The sequence below is a fragment of the Mercenaria mercenaria genome, chromosome 7, assembly GCF_021730395.1.
Source record: "Mercenaria mercenaria strain notata chromosome 7, MADL_Memer_1, whole genome shotgun sequence".
Taxonomy (NCBI): domain Eukaryota; kingdom Metazoa; phylum Mollusca; class Bivalvia; order Venerida; family Veneridae; genus Mercenaria; species Mercenaria mercenaria.
Genome location: NC_069367.1, coordinates 51,832,217 through 51,853,694, shown reverse-complemented (window position 1 = coordinate 51,853,694; position 21,478 = coordinate 51,832,217). Strand labels below are relative to the sequence as shown.

The 21,478-nt window shown below is 34.7% G+C and overlaps 1 protein-coding gene across 4 annotated transcripts in view; it reads left to right on the top strand.

Annotated features, from left to right (window-relative positions):
- LOC123554163 (tyrosine-protein kinase SRK3-like) overlaps positions 1-21,478 on the top strand; it is a 114,602-nt gene that overhangs the window by 81,997 nt on the left and 11,127 nt on the right. For 3 of the 4 annotated variants that reach the window (XM_045344104.2, XM_045344106.2, XM_045344107.2), the window contains 4 exons: positions 12,327-12,726; positions 13,182-13,285; positions 15,292-15,456; positions 20,257-20,421. In XM_045344104.2, the coding sequence (XP_045200039.2) occupies positions 12,327-12,726; positions 13,182-13,285; positions 15,292-15,456; positions 20,257-20,421 (834 nt within the window). Of the gene's footprint in view, positions 1-6,881; positions 7,036-10,002; positions 10,958-12,326; positions 12,727-13,181; positions 13,286-15,291; positions 15,457-20,256; positions 20,422-21,478 lie in introns of those variants that run through there. The other variant, XM_045344103.2, reaches the window with a different exon arrangement.

The window sequence follows — 21,478 nt, the reverse complement described above, 5'->3', positions numbered from 1 at the left end:
CTGAAATGCAGGTGATTTTATTTTTCTAAGAAATCAAATGTACCATAAGGAATTGAGGAGTGGAGGTCATATTAAACCTGAACAATAGCAGCATAAAATCAGTCAAATTTATACGCCTTGAAAGAGAAAAAAACCTTTTTTTTTTATTCATTTCACATAGATGGTGTATAAAGAATGTATTTCTGTAAATTGATAGAATGTGTCAAAAGTTCCGTTGTGTTCAATGTAAGATGATCTGGGTTATTTTGTAACGTGGAGTTTTTGTTCTCAAACATTTTAAACCTTGTCATAGCAATATCGAATTCATCACACTTTCCTATCTCAACTAAAATCTAGAAATTGTAGCTTTTTTTATGAAATTGGTTTTAAAAAAAAAATCGCCTGTTATCAGATAAAAGTTTAGTTACAGTTTTTGATAGCATAGAAAATGTAGAGGCAGCATTTAAGTGGTGTGAAGTGCGAGAATTTGAAATTTAACTGTAATGTCTAAAGAACTAGTTTTATTGTAGATCTGAAGTGAGCTGCATTTAATTTTATTGTTTCTGTCAATTACATGCATAGCTGTTACTTTTTGAAATCAAGATTTAGTAGTGCTGCATCAGTGTTGTTGTTGTTGTTGTTGGAAAAAGGTTTCATTAAATAATTATATGCAGGTATAGATACAAATATAAGAATATTTCTATTTTCTTAGTGTTAAAGGATATATCCTTACTAGAAAGTAGAATTATTCCTATTTAATTAACATATTAGTATTTCACAAATGGTTCTGCCCACCAGGGAGACCATGTGGATGCAAGACTTACAAAGTTTGTGGTTTGCTCCCTTGGCACAATGGAAGTTTGGCAAAAAGGAAAGTTTCAAATAAGCCGTCCTTTCTCCTCATCAGATTTTGCCAAAATTATGGCCCTTTTTGTACTTAGAAATTCTCAACTAGCTCTCTTTTCTTACATATTGTCCTACACTTGCAGACGAGCGATGGCACCTGTAGGCGGTGCTCTTGTTTGTTATTGCATGAACATTATTTTGTTTTGTGTGGTCTAGCACTGTGAGTTATGAAGAAATATATTGCAGTTTTATGAAAACATTTTCATCTTGAATTGACAAGTACATTTCACCAGGTATTATTTTCTAGGTCCTTTGTAACATGTGGAGACAGATTATATGTGAATCATTCATTTCTAGAAATGATTTTTTTAAATCTTTAATACACTGCTTAAGATTTTATTTTCCTTTTAAGTTTTCTATCATATGTTACATAATCTCTGAATCCATGGCGCTTGTCTTAAATACATTTTAATCATCTTTGTTTGGGGAATATGTTACAATAATTGTATGTAGTTGAAATAGGTTTGCGTTGAGAACAGGAACAAGTTTTGTGGATGTTGCAAGAAACATAGTGAGTGAAATTATTTGAGATTTGGTAATGTTACACAGTATTCTTTATGATTCAGTGGGTAAGGTTGCTGACTTTGAATTACTTACCGGTACATGTCACTGCTGTGGGTTTGAAACCATGCTTGGGGTGAAAAAATTATCAATTTGAGGAAGCCATCCAACTGGCTATCATGGAAAGTTGATGGTTCTACCCAAGTTCCAATCCATGCCTGAAACAGTGCCCCAAAGGCACCTGAAAGCAGCAAGACTTAGTTTTATCATTTAAAATATTGGTCATTCTTCTATGAGCCTTAGAAATAAAACAAGTAATTTCTTTTCTGCTTAATAACAGTGCAGGCACAATGCACATGGTTAGGGATGATTTTGAGGTCAGTGGGTCAGAGGTCAAGGTCACAGTGTCTGTATAGTATTGAAAGCATTTCCACTCAGTATATTTAGAGCACCTTGACCTACGTTTCTCAGACATGGCTGCGAGGCACAGCAATGAATGACCCCTGTTAATTTTAGATTGGATGAAAGGTCAAGGTTACAGACAGACTGTTTCTTTTTACTTGACAGGGATATTTCTCATGTGCATTTGAGGGTAAGTGTGTGATAGGTCAATGTCATACTGACTGTAGTTACAAAACTTTTTACTTCTTAATATTTTGAGAACAACTTGACCTACAGCTTGCAGACTTGGCAGGCACATTGCCAGTTGGCAGAAAATGATGCCTAATGATTTTGAGGTCACTAGTTTTAAGGTCAAGGTCACTCACATTGACCATTGGTAAAAAAAAGAACGTTCACCATGGGCCTTTTTCAGCTTTTAGGCTTCTTAGTCAAGATTCTTGGTCATTCTTGTATTGAGTGATCAAAAGGAAGTGATACAGTCAAACCTGCTTAAGAGACCACCTGTATTAAGCAAAAACCTGTGTTTTAAGACCGTTAATTTTAGGTCCCTCTATAGAACATTTCATATAGATTTAAACTGTATTAAAAGACCACCAGTCCTGTCTTATGAGACCACTTTTTTGCTGACCCTTAAAACATGTTTCACTGTATGTGATGATGCTGGTCAACTGTCTGTTTCCAGTTTTGTTTCTGTTCAGTAATGTTTTAACCTGTGGTCCTCAAACTTTATATGCATATTGCTCAATGTATTTTGATGCACACAGTGGTGTGCTCTTGTTTCCAAGTTGCAATATAATATAATCGCTGTTAACAACAGTTTTTCAGAGTGCAAACATCTTTCCAAAAAGTTTGATTTCTGTCCTGTTAAATTAACTTCATCAAAGAAACAATCTTTATACAGTAAGCATATTTTTATCATGCAATCAGTTGGTGTTTGCTCTGGAAAGGTTATGCTGAAGGCATTCATTTCTTTTTGATGTTCAGAAGAATGGTCTGTATGAATTTTAATTTATGTTGTTGTTGTTTTTCTTGTGAGTCCGCAGAATGAAGTGACATACTTCAGTTTTACTGCTGAAATCTGTGTCATTACGGAGATGTTTTCCTATATCTCCTGGCTGATATCTAGATTATCTTGAAAGATAAACCAATTAGATAAGAGGCTCCCTGCAGCTTCTAACTGTTGCCTTGATGGCTTATCAGTTAACATGTGATTATAATCTGGATAAAAAATAGCATAAATATATAAGCAGTCTTTTGGCTAGCCATAACAAGTAAGTTTTTTTTGCCACAGGAATGTGAAGAAAATATGAAAAGCAAAATTGATATTCAAAGATTTGTTCTTTAAAATTGTAGTACATATTTCATTCAGGGATTGTAATTTTATTTTTCAGAGACTGAGCAAAGACATCTTTTTTTAATTGTTTGAAAACCATTAATATTTTTCGCTTGTGGATTGAATTTAAGTTAATATTTTGCGCTTTGGAGAATTTTTCTGTAGAAAATTTGGTCTATTTTTTGTACAGAAGTTATATTTGCATTGTGTGTAAACGGCATGTTAAAGCTACTTGCCCAGTTTGGGTGAATTTTTTTCAACATGTTCGTTTCCACCAAGTTTGGCGTAGAATGTATATATGTAGGCGAAAATAAACGTTAGATCATATGTCCACTAGTCACTTTCAGATTACTCACTTCATATGAATTTTTGAGAGAAATTGTTCGCCTAAAATGTGTGAGTTAGTCCCTTTAAATGAGAGATAGTACCACTATCCCTGCAGTCATTGTGTTCAATTTCATTGAAGAAAGAAGTGCAGGTTTATACAAATGTATGTACTCTAATCCCAGAAGCCAGGTTTTGGCATAGAGTCTTGAAACGCTACCAGAAAGTCAAGAATGCCACACAGAGTGGAATAGACTTGTTGCCAAATTGTAAATAGGTAGAATACATCTTCATTGATGAGTTTGATATGTTACCACCCTGGTTAACCCTCACCAGGAACTGAAGGAATATGAAAATGTAGCACTATTGCTAATAAATGTTTAGTTACTCTGATCACCCTTCAAGAATATAAAATGTTAACTCTTGTTCAGCTGTTGCAATTTTTGTACATTTTTTACCATGCTGGGTTTGGAGTGTTTCAGATGATATTCAGTACTGCAGGTACACATAGGGTGTGTTGTATGTTCCTCTTTGATAACATTGACTGTGGCCATCTTGGAGCATGTTGTATTGATATATGCTTCTATCTGAGCATCCACTAAAATCTTGATACCCAGAGCTTCAGAAACAACATTGACTGTTAGCTAGGGTGAATAGTTTAATGGCACATTCTTCACAACAGCCTGTGCTTAAAACAAGATAGTGCCATCCTGTCTGCAGCAGTTTGCCTAGGGTGGATCTAGACATCGACAGTAAGCCAGAGTGAATTGTTTCAAAATCTCTTATACAACTGGCACAGTTTTCATAGCAGGTGATTAAACTTCGAAAAAAAAATGTGCCTTCCTGTCTACAGCTGCTTGCCTGGAGTGAATCTAGACCCTTTCATTGATCGGCAAGATATAGTACTGGCACAGTATCCATAGCAGGTGATTAAACTGAAAACAAAAAAAGTTTTCCAAGAAATTAGATCTCAGGCAGCATTAATAGCATGACAACAGGTTTTGATAAATACTTTGGCAGAGTTGGTTAGAGAAACGCTCCGATATTTCCTGAATGTTTTAATAAAATTACTGGCAGAGTACAGTTATTAGCAAAAAATGTTTTATGTAGATAAACGTGCTGATTTACTAGAAACGCCAATATGTTTGAAAAAAATATGTAATTCTTGCCAAGTTTAAGTAGGAATACATTTTATTTGGCAATTACCTGTTTAAAATTTAGTTACCTTCCATACCTTTTGACATTAAATAGTTGAGACCGTAAATTTTTATCCTTGGGCAACATAATGTTCTCTGTAATGATTCCAGTCCGCCGCTAAGAAGTGATGCGTACATAATCAAGGGTTAACTGACCGCTTATTAAGCATTTACTCAAATAGTTTAAAAAATGGTGTTAAACCCAGTCAGTACCTACAGAAAAAAGTTTATATGAGCGAGTGGTTACAGTGTCTTACTTTGAAGCATTTGCTCCACACTTTTGTGGGTTCGAGCATCAGTTGATGCCCTATAGGGCTCACAACCAAACCTTCTCATATGACTCTCAATTATGAGATGAGTTACTGAAATACTTCTCGCTTTCATCAGTCAAGCTAATACAACTATAAGCTAACTGTTGTCAAATTCTGAGGTGTCAGCAGTGTCGATTCAAATCCCGGTGTCTGAAATTTTGAGCGAAAACGTTCTGCAAATTTCAGCTCATTTCTGTCGAAACATTATCTGATGCAGTATAGCCAATCACATTAATGATCGCTGCCTGGTGGCTGCGATCAAATGGAATAGGTGAAGTATATGCGCGCTGGGGAAAATATTTCATGATGGACCTGTGAATTCTTTACTTATGGGTGAAACAGGTCTCATAGGCGTAAATACGACTAGCTTAATTCTACTGATTATAAAACATACCATACGATTTGTTGTGAATTAACTGTTGTTGTACTTTTTGTAGTTCAACCGCCACCCTTGTTTAAGAGCAACATTTAAAAAACACATTTTTTTTCATCAAGTAATATGTAAGTAGACTTGCCCAGTGTAATCAATAACCCACAATTGACCGACCCCTCTGGTACAGTATCAAGACGCATAATCTAACTCTATGCATAGAGCGCCTACTTCACCCTGTTTACATTCAGAACATTTTCACGCGTTTCAGGCTTTATCGTATGTTTAACATGGGATTTTTGAACCGTCCAAAGATGTTGGAAATGTTTGTCTCATTGTTTTGGTTTTTTTTTAAATAAAAATGTTACTGCTTTCATTGTCTACCACTTTTTTTCCACCCTTGCCTGAAAAAACAGTAATGAGTTTGTACACTGTTCAGACAATTGTGCTCTGTTGAAATTTAACCAAACACAAGTTTACCTGCCTAAACAGAAAGCATGATATCTTAAACGTATACATCACTATACCTGTCCAGAACTGGACATTATGGTAAAGGCTTCTTTCCTGCACAAATGACAATTTCGCAACTTCTGTCCGGTTTGTACAAATTTCTGGCGCGATAAACCATTTGACTTGTTTCAATGTGAAATAGGCAGAACAACCCCTTATCTTATAGGATTTTTTGCTCTGAAAATTGTGCGCTTACAGGATCTTGATTTGACTTTTGCAGTTGCAGGTTTTAAGCAACTTGAAAAGCCACCATATTGTTGTAAGCCATAATTCTTTTTTGTATTAATTAAATAAAAGTAACAAGTACTAACAAACGAGTGAATATCTAAGGGTCTGCTATTTTTTTTAGCCAGCAGAAAAAGATTTGTATACAGTTTAATAAGATCAAAGATTCCCTTATTGCATTACGCCAGCTCTGTTTGACATAAAACATGATTTAAAACTAGTTCAAAAGACTTTTGGTCCAAAGGACTCTATATTTATTCTGTCCTCAAAAGTTGCCATTTTGCAGTTATGGTGTTCTGGATTGACACTGTTGAGATGACGAAGAAATCATCTAGCAGGCTTATGGAAGTTCAGTGGTCTTCTGTAGTGTCTGCATGTAGTACCTTCCTACTGCCGAGGATCTAAAGTCTTCCAATCCTCCACCGTTCAACTCTTCAACAGAAATCTTCATTAAAAAAATAAAAAGTTTCTGCATCCGTTCTGTTCAATGTTGAAGTTCCTGTTGTTGGCATATCAGCAGTTTAAATTTACGCTCAGAGGAGTTACAACTGGCTAAAGCTCAAACACACAACCTTCTGCACTACACACAGTCTTCTATCATAAAATAATAAGAAAAACAACACATATTTTATACTGTAATTAACAATATAAATAGTGCACTCCACGGCTTAGCCCATTAATAAAACATCTTAAAACCAGCGCTTCCTGTTGTCTATTTGTACTCATGAAAAATTTGGAAACTATTCAAACATAACAGAGTTTTATGAAATGGCTTGATTGGAGCATCTTCCGAGGCATTGAATACCTAGCGAAATATCGCATGAATTTTAAGGATTGTAGTTTTAAAACAAGAATTCTCTTAGAAGTTATAGCTTATTAAATATTGGAAGCTCCTAAGGGAGGAATTTTTTTTCATCTTTGTGAATGTTAAAACTGCTGCATGTATTTCTTCATTTGCAAGCTGTAAACGAATAATCGGTAATGAAATTGTGTGTGTGTTGTAATGAAATAACAGCAAATAGTTTAAATTTCATGACTTTTGTGGTTAATGTTGGAAGTATTTCAATAAGCACGGAAATTACTGTGGACTGACGATACATTGCATGCAGATCCAGGAACGAAAATATTTGGATTTAATTGAAAGTTATTATATCAAATAATTCTAGGTCAAGGAATATAAATGATTAATTCATTAAGATTTTTTGTTCTGGATAAATTTGAGGAGTATTATTGAAAGAGCAACCCTTAGAGGGGTACACATCAAGATTTATTTAATAAAAATACTTTCATTTTTTTTTTTTTTTTTTTTTTTTTTTAATTGTGAACTGTCAAACATAATTATGTTATTTCAGCGAATTTCTTGGAAATATTTTTTTTAAGAAAGAGTTGTCTTGTAGTGAAATATATAGAACACTATGCAGCTGGGCTATCTCCTAAGTAAAAAAAAAAAAAACATTGCAAATAAGGTAAAGAAAGTTTACAGCAGAATGACTCCTGAAATTTCAGCTAAAATAATTTCAGTTTGAATTTTGATTGTTTATTAAATTTTGCTTTCTATAATAATGCTTCTATGGTAATGAACATTATGATGGTGAGCATGATCTAAAGGCATATCATTTTAAAATACTTTGGTGAATTAAAAAGAGGATAGGCATGCAATGTTTATTTTTTATTAGTAGCAAATTTGAAGGAAACTCATTAAAAAAAGAAGAGAATACAGCCCAAATAAGGAAAAAACTGCAGGGCAAACAATTTCATTGTTGAAATTGATGAATGAAGTTATAAATGCTGCTTGTATACACCTATATATTGTATAGATGGTGAGCAGGTGTGTTACTTCCTGGAATAAAAAAAATGGTGTTTTACTTCTATGGTATTAATTAGTGAAATAGGAAAAATCTGTTGTATCTATAATAACATAGGATCTTAACAATAGGAAGTAGAGGCTTGTTTTTGATCCATGCGGGGCATTTCCGGAGGTTTTAGGTACTTTAGTGATGTTTCTAATTAACAGTGCATAGAACTACATCCAGGCTATGTCAGATTAATAGGTTTTTCTTACAAACTTGTCTGCAAAAATGCTTAGTTTCTTTTATGAAGTGTACGAAGGTGAAATTTGTGCTTTGGCACTTTAATATAGATGCAATGCAGTTTAGAGAAATTGATTCACAGATATATTGTTTTGACACACAGTTGAAACTGGCTTACCGGGCACCTGTATCAAACTGCCACTTTCCTCGTAAGCAGTCAGTCAGCTTACTTCCTATATTGATTTAGCTCTTGTTTCAATCTGTTTAAGAGAAGCGATGGTCTTGTGGATAAGGTGTCGGCCGCTTAATCCAGGGGTTGTGGGTTCGAGACCCACTGGGGTCACGATCATGACTTCTCATAATGACAAAGTCCTGAGTACTGTTTATTCTAGGAAGCAGACTCGAGAGTGGTTCCAATAAGCTTGAAGCTTTCATCACAATCACACTAAAACAAATTAGTATAACATGTTTTAAGCAGTCGCTCAATTTTGAAGAAAAGAAAAACACTAATGAATTTTTTTATTTGTTAAGCAGTTAAATCTAGGCTCAAAGTTTGTAGCATTGTGTATATATCTAAATGAGTTAATCAAAGTCATGAAGAAAAAAAATGGGGAAAAAAAGAATATTTTTGGTTTAGATAGCTTAATTTATGACAGTGTGCCAAACTTGAAACAAACATATTTTTATTAAATACCTTCTGTACTAGTTATATTAATGTATTCTAATTAGATAGCAGGGCCGCAAACCATAGTATAGGTTACACAGGTTTTCCATTCGTACTTATGTTAATTAACCTGGCTGTACACTTGCCTACCTGAAGCCTTCCTCCTCATTTTAAGGCAAATCTTAAAAATTGTTGTTTTTCTCTTCATACTTAAAAATGTTGTGGTCCTGGGCAAATGCAGTTACTTCAAGAAGACATAAATTTGTGGGTAATACATTTCAAAGGTTAAGTGAATGGCCTATGTCGATCAGCCTGGATTTAATTTTGTTGATTGCCACGAAAATTTGTTCCTGACTATTTTGCTAGTTCAACAAACTATAATAACAATAATAAAGACTATTTAAACGAGGCTACATATTCACCAAAATGCTCTTCCATATGTGCCTCAGTGTGGAATGGACTAAAAAGAATTTTAGATAAAATGGTAGAAAAGATAATTATTATTTTACCTTTTGATTTAAATTTATCTATATCATTAAGGGCAACTTCAATGGATTAGATCTTTTGAAGCTAGAAAACAAGTTATTTTGAGGATGGCCTTATAGTGAAAAGTAAAAAGTAAAAAAAGTAGGAGTGTACAAGCCAGCCATTCACATTCCCTCAAGATAGGAAACTGCAAGCATATGCTGTCTATATCTTCATAAAATCTAGATGATGATGATGATAATTACCTGATTATAGATTCTGGCAAAGTTTTAGCCCTGACCTCAATCACATATATTCATTCATTAATAAAACACAAGAGCCAGGAATTTTGTTGAAGTATGCTAGCAGAAAAAAATCAAAGTGAGCTGCCTTGCCAAGATTTACCAGTAGTGAAGTGTTGGATGGATTTAGTGAATACATTTTAAAATATATCAGTTTTGGAAAAAGATCAAGTAAAAGTAACAAAATATGTACAAAGTAAGAATAAATACAGTAACTGTTGAAGTTTGGAATATTTATTTTTGAATATACTACTGATATTTAATTAATTTTTTTTTAGAAGTTTAGTTTTGGTGGTCATTTAACATTCAACTTCCAAATTAATGTGGTGTTCAGAAGAGAATATCTGAAAAAGGAAAACAGAATTATGAAAAGCATTAAGCATTAAAAAAAAGAAAGGCTTTGCTTAGAAAATGTTCTTCAATTTATATTTTTATTTGTTTTAGATAGCTGTTAATTGATTATTTCATGTATTTCACAAACTAGGATTCCTAGGAATATTGATCAGAAGTCTATAAAACAGTAGACAGAAAATGTCACGAGGGAAAATGTCACAGAAAAACTATCAGCTTACTGAGACCATGTGCCAATTTTATATTATACCTCCCTCGGGGCCTGAATAATTGAGTTTGCACAGGATTTTTGTATCAAACGGTGGAAATGTGTATGGGAATTCACAGAGTAGAGCCTGCAAATTACTGAATTAGGACAAAATTGCAAGCCGAAGGTTGTTTACGAGAAGAATAGCAAGATAATTGGCTTCTTTGCTTAGAAGTTTGCGGTAAATTGAAACATATTATTCATGTTATTGAAAACAGTAGCTTAGTGAATAATGAACATATAGGAAAAAGGATCTTTTCTGAGTGTTTTTTGAATTTTTCAAAGGATTTTCAGCTTCAGGAAAACTTTATTTTGTCGAGAATTTTTAAATTACTTTTTCATGAATTAATAATGGAGAAAAAAGGTGAAAGCAAAGAAAAACGTAAAGTTTCTGTTGGTAGAAGTTTGACCATGAGATTTTCTAACTACCGGAACCGTGGTAAGTCAGTTGATAAATGCGGAAGACTGACCGGAAACGTTACTAATTTCGGAAAGCCTCTAACTACCTCAGTATCGATGGGCGATATGGACCGAATGCAGAGTATCTGTGACCATCAGACTGCATGTAATTGTGACGTTAATAGGAGTAATTTAGCGTCATCAAAATTGAAAGGAAAATCTGCAGAAAAATTAACATGTTCTCAGTGTGAAAGCGAGAGGTTGAAATGCTCAGGAGTTGTAAGGTTGGATTCTATGAATGTTAGATGTGTACAAATGTTTGGGTCACCAGGTTGCACCCGGTCCCCAGCACCTCAGGGACCCCCTCCCTGCCCGCCCCTACCTGGGAAAAGTGAGGGGGCATTGGCAAAGAGTTGGGATAAGATATATGCCTCTAGAAAAGGTTGGTTTCTCTGTTGGTGTCAGATGTCTAGATGCATGTATGGATTATGCATGGATGTTTTGCATGGTTTTCTTCTGTATCGAAATATTAAATGCTTGTTGGTAAATGAAACAATTTGAAAGTTGAAAACTGTATTTTATGAAAAATATTGTTTTAGATTTATTTTACTGCAATGCCAAAACACCACATTTTTTCTACTTTTAACAAATTGTAATTTTTATGAATTTCTGGCCTTTCAAACTTTGGGACTTAGGTAGATCTCTGCATAATCCAAAATGTGTTTAACTTAAAAGAATGCAAAATTTTCTGCTAGGAATTTTACTGGAAAATCAACTTGGAACTTTGTTTAATTACTTTTTAAGATAAGAAATTATGAGATTATTTACATGTGCCAAGAAAGATTAATTGCTTTTTAGTGGATTATTGAATAATTGGAATGCAGGTAGAAGTTGATAGATAGCTCTGAGCTGGAAATGATAAAGTACTAAAAAAAAGTTACAAAATTATAATTTGTTACAATTTTAAAATAGAAATGAACAGGAGCCAAGGTCTAAAACCTTTTTAACTGTGTGCTTTGACCTGCTTAGCTTTGATCTTGGTCTTCTTAAAAATGATCTACACACATTGCAAAAATCCAGGGAGAGTATAGGGCATGCTCCAGGTTAAAACACCACTTGTTAAGAGTGTCTGCTTCTAATTTTCTAAACATTTTGTATCATGTATATAAACTCTGGAGTCTGGCTGCAAAACACATGTGACTGGCGTAGCTATTTTCTCAGGTATAACGGGATTGTGCAAAAAGTTTATTTTTTGATCTGTGTTTTTTCATCTTTCATTGTGTATGTTAAAAAGTTTTAAAAATATGGATTAAGATATGGAATATGAAACAAACTGTAACTGATAAAGATGTATTAGACAAGAAATGTTGCAGTGGTGAGCTTGTCTGGGTAAACTGTGATAGTAGGTAGCAGGAGTAGGTATAATAAAAAGTTCAGGAAATATCTTACAAAATGTGCTGCCTATTGAAATTAATTATGAATAGGTTGCAAAATGAGCCTTACCTGTGAAATCATAATAATATTAATGCAAGTTAAATTTCGTGGTTAATAATACCTGACCTGTATAATTAAATCAAGTTTGATTATGAACAAATAAGATTCCCAAATGAATTTTATCTCCACTTATTAATGAAAAATTGTTGAAAAAGACGTTAACCCGATCACACACACACACAATGCCCCCCCATATAAGTCTTTTGGCAGAAATCGCCAAAAAAATAATGCTAATGAAATTAAAAATTAAATGATTTTACAGTATTTGGAAATTTATTTTAAGAGATAATAATGGTAGGTATATGGTCTATTTTCAGAATGGCTAAATATGGCAAAGTCCCATAACGGTAGGTCAAGTCTGAAGGAAAAGTTACAAGAAGAGTTCTTGTCGTGCAAGATCTGTCTCGAGCCGTATCAACGACCAAAAGCCTTACCCTGCCTTCATAGTTTCTGCAAACACTGTCTACAGGACTATGTAAGACGACATACGGGGCATCGCCCCGGATACTTCCCCTGCCCAATGTGTCGGAAAGATATTCGCATCCCCGAAGGAGGGATTGAGCAGTTTCAGGATAATTTCTTCTTGTTAAGTTTGTCTGACACGCTAGAAGAGGACGACGATGTGACTGTATGGCAGGATCCATACCAGCAACATTTGTCGCCACCAAGAAGTATCGCCCCACCCACACCTTTAGAACAGAAACTGAAAGAATATGAGTAAGTTATTATTTTGTCTTTGGTCTTGTGTCTGAAAGGTTGAAATGTGTCAGTGTTAAATGGAGATTCAGGGATTTTTGCATGAGTTAGATTCTTACTCTATTTCCAAATTTTACAGAATTGTTAATGAAATTAAAGGAAGTTGTTTTATCAACAATGAAAAACTGCAGCATATGTACAGAATTACATCCATCTGACCTGATGATATTTTTGTGGACACGAAGTCCATTAAGCATTGAAAAAGCCTGGCAATAATAAAGTATCCAGGAAGTCTTTGTCTGACATTTGCTAGTAAAAATGACAATTCCAGTTAGCATATTTTTGTTGATAGTTTTGTTTATTTTAAAACTTTGAATGCAGTGTGTTTGCAATTGCAGGGTCAGAAATTGACATTGAATTTATTGAATAACAGAACATGATGGCACTTTAAAATGATTTTTACATTTCTGTTGCAGTTGGTATTTTGGCAAAGTGAGTCGAAATGCTTCAGAAGAGTGGTTATTGTCTATAGGTTATCCAAAAGGTTCATTCCTAGTACGGCAAGGCGAGGCTTCACCAGGTATTATTCACACAAATTATCATTAACTTAGTTTACTTTGCACTAACATGTTTTAGCTGGATTTTGATGAAACTTAAAACTTTATTGTATCATTCTTGAGGCCACTTCCTTGAAAAACTAATACTGGTGTCAGTGGAGAAGAAGTGATTGTGATGCTGTTATGGCCTTCGGGTTAAGCAGCTGACCCCATACCGCCTTGACGACTGCTATCCCACTGATACTTACAGGCCTTAACTAACGCTCTGTAACATAGCTTTTGAGCATTATTCAGTACGCCTATGTTTACAAGACAGTTAGTTCTGTAACATTTTGTGACTCACTTATAAGGTTTAAATGATGATAGGGTTTCTTAAGAAACCTTACACAAGCGTTAATGTTATGAGCCGTGCCATGAGAAAACCAACATAGTGGCTTTGCGACCAGCATGGATCCAGACCAGCCTGCGCATCCGCGCAGTCTGGTCAGGATCCATGCTGTTCGCTAACAGTTTCTCCAATTCCAATAGGCTTTAAAAGCGAACAGCATGGAATCTGACCAGACTGCGCATCCGCGCTGGTCTGGATCCATGCTGGTCGCAAACCCACTATGTTGATTTTCTCATGGCACAACTCATATATTGAAAAAATGTGTATAAACAAGTCAGGTCTGGTGTTCTAAGGTCACAGACAAGGAAGTCAAACCTAACTGTGTGTTGTGTACTTGTTTCTTTGAGGCTCAGGAATTTTATATAAACCATAAAATAATTTACATGTATCACTTGTTCATTTTTAGTGATCACCCATCGTCAGTGCGTCCGTCAACAATTTCTTGTCTGCACAATAGAGGTTTCATTTATGATTTTATTTTAACCAAACTTGCACACAACTTGTATCACCATAAGTTCTCGGTTCCTTTCTTGAATTGGCCAGATTCCTTTATGGGTTCAAGAGTTATGGCCCCTAAAAGGGCCAGAATTAGCTATTTTCACCTTGTCTGCACAATAGCAGCTTCATTTATGATTTGATTTTAACCAAACTTGCACACAACTTGTATCACCACAAGATCTTGAACTGGCCAGATTCCATCATGGGTTCTAGAGTTACGGCCCCTTAAATGTCCAAAATATGCTATTTTGGCTTTTGCAGCCATGTAGAGACTTCATTTATGGTTTGATTTGATACAAACTTCCAAAATATCTTCAACAACAATAAATCTTGGATTCCATGACGAATCTGTCAGATCCAGTCATAGGTTCCAGAGTTATTTTATATATCTGATTACCTCCCCTGATTGTAATCAAAATGGATTTATATCAGTAAGTACTTACAGGACTTATTTGAAATTTCATTATTGTTGTAAGTTGGACTGAGACAATCAGGGTAGATAACTATGGACTGATTTTATGTCAGATTACCTCCCTTTATTTCAAATTAAAATGGGTATAGCTCCGTAACTAATGAAGATACTGATCTGAAATTTCATTTATGTCAACAGATGGACTTGGACAATCAGTGAAGATACATATTGACTGAATTTATGACAAAGTACCTCCCTTTATTTTTTATCTGAATGAATACACCTTAGCAGCTTCTAATGAGATTGGTTTGAAACGATACTTATGTCTTCCATCAGAGCTCCAGATAAGCTGCGTATTTGCGTATTTATGCAGTTAAAATTGCAGAAAACCCAATTGAATTCATATAGTGTGCGTACCCTGGGCGAGTGGTATGTTCTCTGTTAACGATTGATAAGACATTGTGGCTGAAATCATTTTTCCTCCACTTCTGATTCATGTGGGGAAGTTGGCAGTTACTTGCAGAAAACAGGTTAGTACAGGTACAGAATCCAGGAAAACTGGTGAGGTTAACTGCCAGCCATCACATAACTGAAATACTGTTGAAAAATGTCACTTAACCCAAAGCAAAGCAAAGCAAATGTTTGCAATGTTTGAAAATTTTAATACGCATATTATGAACCTTAGTAATGTTTAGTACACACAAACATCTTCATTCTGTTGTACATTTCAGATACCCTTACACTGTCGGTACGCGACCTAGATGAACTTCAGGGGTACATCGTGAAACATTACAAAATATATACACAGAGGATGGGAAGCCCCCTTACAGAGTATTATTTCATTACACCAAAGCGGAAATTCAGATGTTTGAACGAGCTTGTAAAACATTATTCAGGTAAACATTTGGATATGTCATCTAGGTCAGTGTTACTAAAAATAGAAAGAAAAAAAATTCCTGTTCAGTAACTGGATTAAGGAATGATGAACTGCTATGAAACTTGGTATGTATGAAGTTTAGTAGGAAAAGATTGGTATTGCAGTTTGGACTGCAAGGTAAGGATCATTCTCACTGGAAGTAAAATTTTTAAAAAATTCTCTGGCCAATAACTTAAGTAAATTGGTATAATATATGACAAAACTGGTTTTACTGTTACTTTAAGCTGGTTTTTGTCAAGAAAAAATGTGACATATTTTTAAAATAAAAGAGCCACTGTCCATCTTCGGTCAAATGATTTCTGAAATTATAAACAGTCAAGCATGTTACAAAATGAAAAAAACAAACATTTACAGGTCTTTATATACAGGTTCAGATACAAGTTGCAAAAGTTTAAATCAGAAATGGAATAAGTGTCCTTTAAATGTTTGTGGTTACTGTTCTCTGGAGGTCAATGTTCTCAGGTAGCCACTGTGGTCAGTGTTCTTATTTGGTCACTGTTCTCAGGTAATCACTGTTTTGGGGGAGTCACTGTTCTTAGTTTGACACTGTTCTTTGGTGGTCAATGTTCTCAGGTAGTCACTGTTTTACTGTTCACAGTTTGACATTGTTCTTTGGTGGTCACTTTTCTCAGGTTGTCACTGTTCTCAAATGGTCAGTGTTCTCAGGTATTCACTGTTTCCAGTTAGTAACTGTTCTCAGTTTGACACTGTTCTTTGGTCATCACTGTTCTCAGTTGGTCACTGTTCTTTGGTGGTCACTTTTCTCAGGATGTCACTGCTCTCAGATAGTCACTGTTCTCAAATGGTCACTGTTCTCAGTTAGACCTTGTTCTCAGATGGTCACTGTTTTCAGTTGGTCATTGTTCTCAGGTGTTCACTGTTCTCAGTTGGTCACTATTTTCAGGTTGTCACTGTTCCCATTTGGTCGCTTTTCTTAGGTGGTCACTGTTCTCAGTTGGCCACTTTTGTCAGGTGATCACTGTTCTCTGGTTGTATTTTGTTCTTGGAAAGCATTTCTCTTTAGCATAGTGTTGACTGATCAGAGCAGTTTTGGAAAATGTTATGTTATTTTGAATACAGCAGATTCTGTATTAGCAATTACAGAAACATGTCCACACAATCTCAGTTGAATAAAAAAGTTTAAATTTGAAGTACATGGCAATTAAAGCTGAGAGATTTTTTTGTATTCACAAAACTGCCTTCACTTACCAATTAACATGAATACAACATTCAGTTTCTAAATTCAGTTTCTGTCTTGTCCCCTCTTTAGATATTTTACAGCTCTTAAGAAAATTGATGCAATTATTTTTGATTTCTTTTACAAGAAGAAAAATTAACTACTTTTTCAGGGGTTTTTTTTTTAGGATTGACAGGGAAATTGTTACGGATCAGAATTGTTAAAAAATTTCTATAAAGAGAGTTTTTATTGAATATGTATTGAATTTATGGCTAGGCAATTTTATTTTTTAAGAAAAGAAGGTTGGTACTGTGTAAATTCAGAGGTATAAAAAATAATGAACAAACATTTAGGATAATTGAAAAATTGGTTCAAACTTCTTTAATACAAGCTTAAGTTATACTGAAAAAAAAGAAGTTATTTTTTGTACTGTATGACCTTAAAGTGTTGCTATTTTTAGACAGAATGTTCTGCTCTCTGGAGTATTGGATAATGATAGAAAACAGATCTACCTCAAACCTTCAGTATTTCCTTGTACAAATTTAAATGGGTCTGGTTTTACTTCCAGGCCTTTTGATAATTTGATAAACTCTTTCTTTTCTACATAATGATTCATTATCCTCAACTTTTTTTTAAGACTTCCTCAGGCAGTGAAAATGTTTAGTTCACTGACTGCAAAAATTGCATATCTCTTGTTCTGTTTGTAGTCTGGTCAAGATATTGAAAAGAAGATTGTTCTTCATTATCCAAGCAAATTTTTAGCCCTTGTTTTGAAACTTCTTTCCTTTGGAATGCTTGTATGGATGTATAATAAGGAATCTTTTTGAATTTACCAACTCGATCTACCGACTCCTAATTTTATACAACACAAAAACGAGAATGGAGGCCTGTCGTAAGACTTGATCATCTAGTTGGTTGCTTGCAAGCACAAATTTTCATTGATAAGTCTTATTATCACCTTAGACCTAATATGAGCTTCTCCAGAAGGCTACCAGCATATTTCTTTTTGGAGAGTGAGTTGGGTTGAGTATAAATGATATACATAATTATGGAATCAGCAATTAGTATAGTACTATAAGAACTATATATATTTATGAGAAGGATTAAGAAATGGATATAAGGATAATATTAAGATTAGCCTGAAATCTTTACAAGACGCTCCTTGGCAGAAGAGATAAGTGGCCTTTTATGGCTGTTATGTTAAACTTAACCCTTAGCCTGCTGGCGGCAAGTGTTTCTGCCTTTGCGACCAGTGCAGACCAAGATCAGCCTGCACATCCGTGCAGTCTGATCATGGTCTGCACTGTTCGCTATTCAGTCAGTAAATTTTCAGTGAAAATCCCTTCGAATAATAAATGGTATTGCCCATATTGAATGATGGACCAGTCCATTTTAGAAATTTAGCAGGCTAAGGGTTCAAGTTTCATTACAGATAAAATATTTTCATATAAGAAGACATGCAGCTGGCATGGGTTCTATCCAGGTTCTTGCCTGTGTCTGACACAAGATGCACCATGGTTCTTCCTCTCTGATTAAAACTGGAAAGTCGCCATATCATTCTTCACTCTTGTTGAATTGAAACTCAACAAATAGAAAAAAATGTTTAAAACTGCATCATAAAAGATTTTATAAAATCTTTGAATTGAGTGTGGATTCTTTTGATTTACCTGAATACAGTAATGTAGTTTTTTCTTATGTTTAATTCATTTCCTATTCATTTTGTAGTGGGCGATATCGTAAAGATTTTATATGTAAATTATGCTTAATATGTAAATTTAGATTTGAAATGTCAAAATTGGAAAACAGGCCAGATATAAAATTTTACAAAACTCGGCAAAGGTATTTGTCCCACAGTCGGTAGTTTCCTGTATTCATGTGTAAATTGTACGTAATTATCTTCTCTCTTTTGTAGGAAAATTGCCGTATGATTATCTCAAGATTAGAGCACTTGTACTCAATATTTTTTCTCACTTCCTGTCATTTGGGAGAGTTTTAACTTGACTTTTTAAGGATATTGGTCCCTGACATTCAACACTGACCTTCAGATTGTTTGAAACTGAGTTGTACCATCATATAATTAGGAGTGGAAAGGAGAAAATAAAGTTATAAAATGTTGGTGGTTTTTTTATGAAAAGTATTTTGATGACATACTGAAAGAGGGATAGAAAAAGGTATTAACCCTTACCCTGCTAAATTTCTATAATGAACTTGTCCATCTTTCAATTTGGACAATACCATTAGCTGTTAAAAGGGGTGTTTACCAAAAGATACTGACTGAATGGCGAACAGTGCAGATCATGATCAGACTGCACAAATGTGCAGGCTGGTCATGATCTACAGCGGTCGCAAAGGCAGAATCAGTCATGTCCAGCATTATAAGGGTTATTGACTGCCAATTATTTTCAGAAATCTTACCTATTGCAAAAAAAATTGCCTTACAACTTTGATTATCAGCATACTAGAATAGGATGTAAGATTATGAAATTGAGTTTGCAGTCTTGAAACTGAAGCATATGATAGGTTGTTTCCAAGCTCAATCTTAATATTAAAAAATGGCAAGGTTTCAGTCTCGGGATGGTCTCAAAACTCGGGTTTTATTTCCTGTGAACCTGTCCTGATTTTCTTATATTATCACCAGTCTGTCTGTCAGATATTTTCTATGACTTCATGTTAACCTATTATAATTCCCCTCCAAGAGAATAAGACAAGTTCTATAAGTGAATTTTTTTGTTTTATCACCAGGATTCTAAATATCTAAAACACAGAAAGAGATAATCCAAGCTCTTTGATGTTTCTGCTAGCAGAAAGTATTAATAATCCTGTAGATTAAGAGCTTGTGCGCTAGGAAACATGATATATTCATCCCTGAGTTTTTACTGTCATGACTAAGTCTTGAATATTAAGTAATATCAAAGCTTCGATGTTGCTAAGCTTTTACTGGTAAGTCTGCCTTTACGTGTGCCAGTAAGTAGAGCACAAGACTAGAGTTATTTCCTGGACTAAGTAAGAATTATGCATATCTGTAACATTTATCATCCAACACTAGTTCATGTGTATTTTGTCCGCTATGGTTTTGCATATCATCTCCTGACCTGACTGATTGTTTCTGTGAGCAGTTTTAAATGTGACCAATGGCAAGAACTTAGCTTGACGTTCTTAAGACTTGGAATCATCCTGAGTGACAGAAGACTGAAGTCATTTGATTCTCATGGCCATGATCACTAGATCAAGTGGGGAAGTTGTCATTTTCTTGAAAAGAATGAGTAGGAACTGGTATGGAGAAGGGGTTTCATTAATTATTGAAGTAGACAGTGGAGATTGCAAAGCAGAAGCGGGTCTTGGAGCCCTCCCATTTCTAACTTGACTTGTTGCAGGAATAGTAGCCAAGGCTTCAGACCACTATAGCAAGGGAAATTCCCCTCTCCCCATCTCTGGCCCTTAATGAAACCCCTGATGGAGTGAAGATATATTGGCTATTTTAACTGACTGCAGTGACACAAAAAAAGCAGCATTTCTTTTTTAAAAAGTGCCGTGACATATGAAACAAGCAGACATAACAAACAAATTGTTTTCTTATTTCAGAAGCGGCAGATGGTTTGTGTTGTAAACTTACACAGGTGTGTGGTAAGCCTCGGTCATTGTCGTGGGCATCAGAACGGGGCAAGGATGATGACTACACATCCTTGAAGGAAACTGTTCAACTAACAAAACGAATAGGCAGCGGACAGTTTGCTGATGTTTGGTTAGGTAATGAATGAAGCCATGTCTGAAATATCTCTATTAAATTTTTACAAATAGATAATAATAGTGAAAAAGGTGTGTGTACTTTGTTAAAGGGAAAGCTAATATTGTTCTGATGTTAATTCTTTGTCAAATTGTGCTAGAACTTCTTAAATCATTCAAGAAAGTGAAAAGGATTTTTAAAATCGGCCTAAAAATGAAGAAGATATGAACATTTCAATATTATTTATAAAGATAAGTAATACCGTATTTTCCCGAATTAAGGCCCCCCCTCTAATTAACGCCCCCCACCCGTTTTGGAGGGGGAAAAAAGTCAATAAGAACGAAAAAAAATCACCTACCTCATTTTTATAAGTCCACATAATAAGTAATTTACAGTAAGTATCCAATGTATTAAGAATTAAACACTTTTAAACAGTACATGTACTGTAAATCCAAAACATTTATACGGTACGTATCCAATCATCAAATAGAAAATTAAACGGTAAATCCATTTTTGGTTTGTTTTTGCACCACCCGCGCACAAGCTTCCTGTCGACTTTAAACAAATTTGCGGCAAAGTGTTAACCTTTTCTTCGGCAGTTTTAATAACTTTTAATTTAAAAGCCGGCACATAAGCAGCTTGTCAAACCACTGACATTGTGTATTGCTACCCGCATGTACTAAGGAAAATATTATCGGAGTACACAGCTGTTTGGGTATGATGACGTAATGTGTAATGTCGCGAGCGTGTCACGGAATACATGAGGTACCGTATTTAAATGCATAATTTTAAGACACACTGCATTAAATTGGATGCCAAATAATTACGTTTTGGGGCAATTAAACAACACAGAAACACTTTACAGTTGGTTTGAACGATGTTTTTAAGTTTTGTAAAAAAATTATTTTTTTATTTTTTTACCTCAATGTAACGCCCCCGGGGGCGTTTATTCGGGAAAAGACGGTATATAATATTTATTTATATATACATCTTTCTCCACATCTTTTTTCCCCTGTGTGTGTATATATATATGATTTCAGCAGTGAATCAGTAGATTTTAAACTATTTCCATTACTGGAA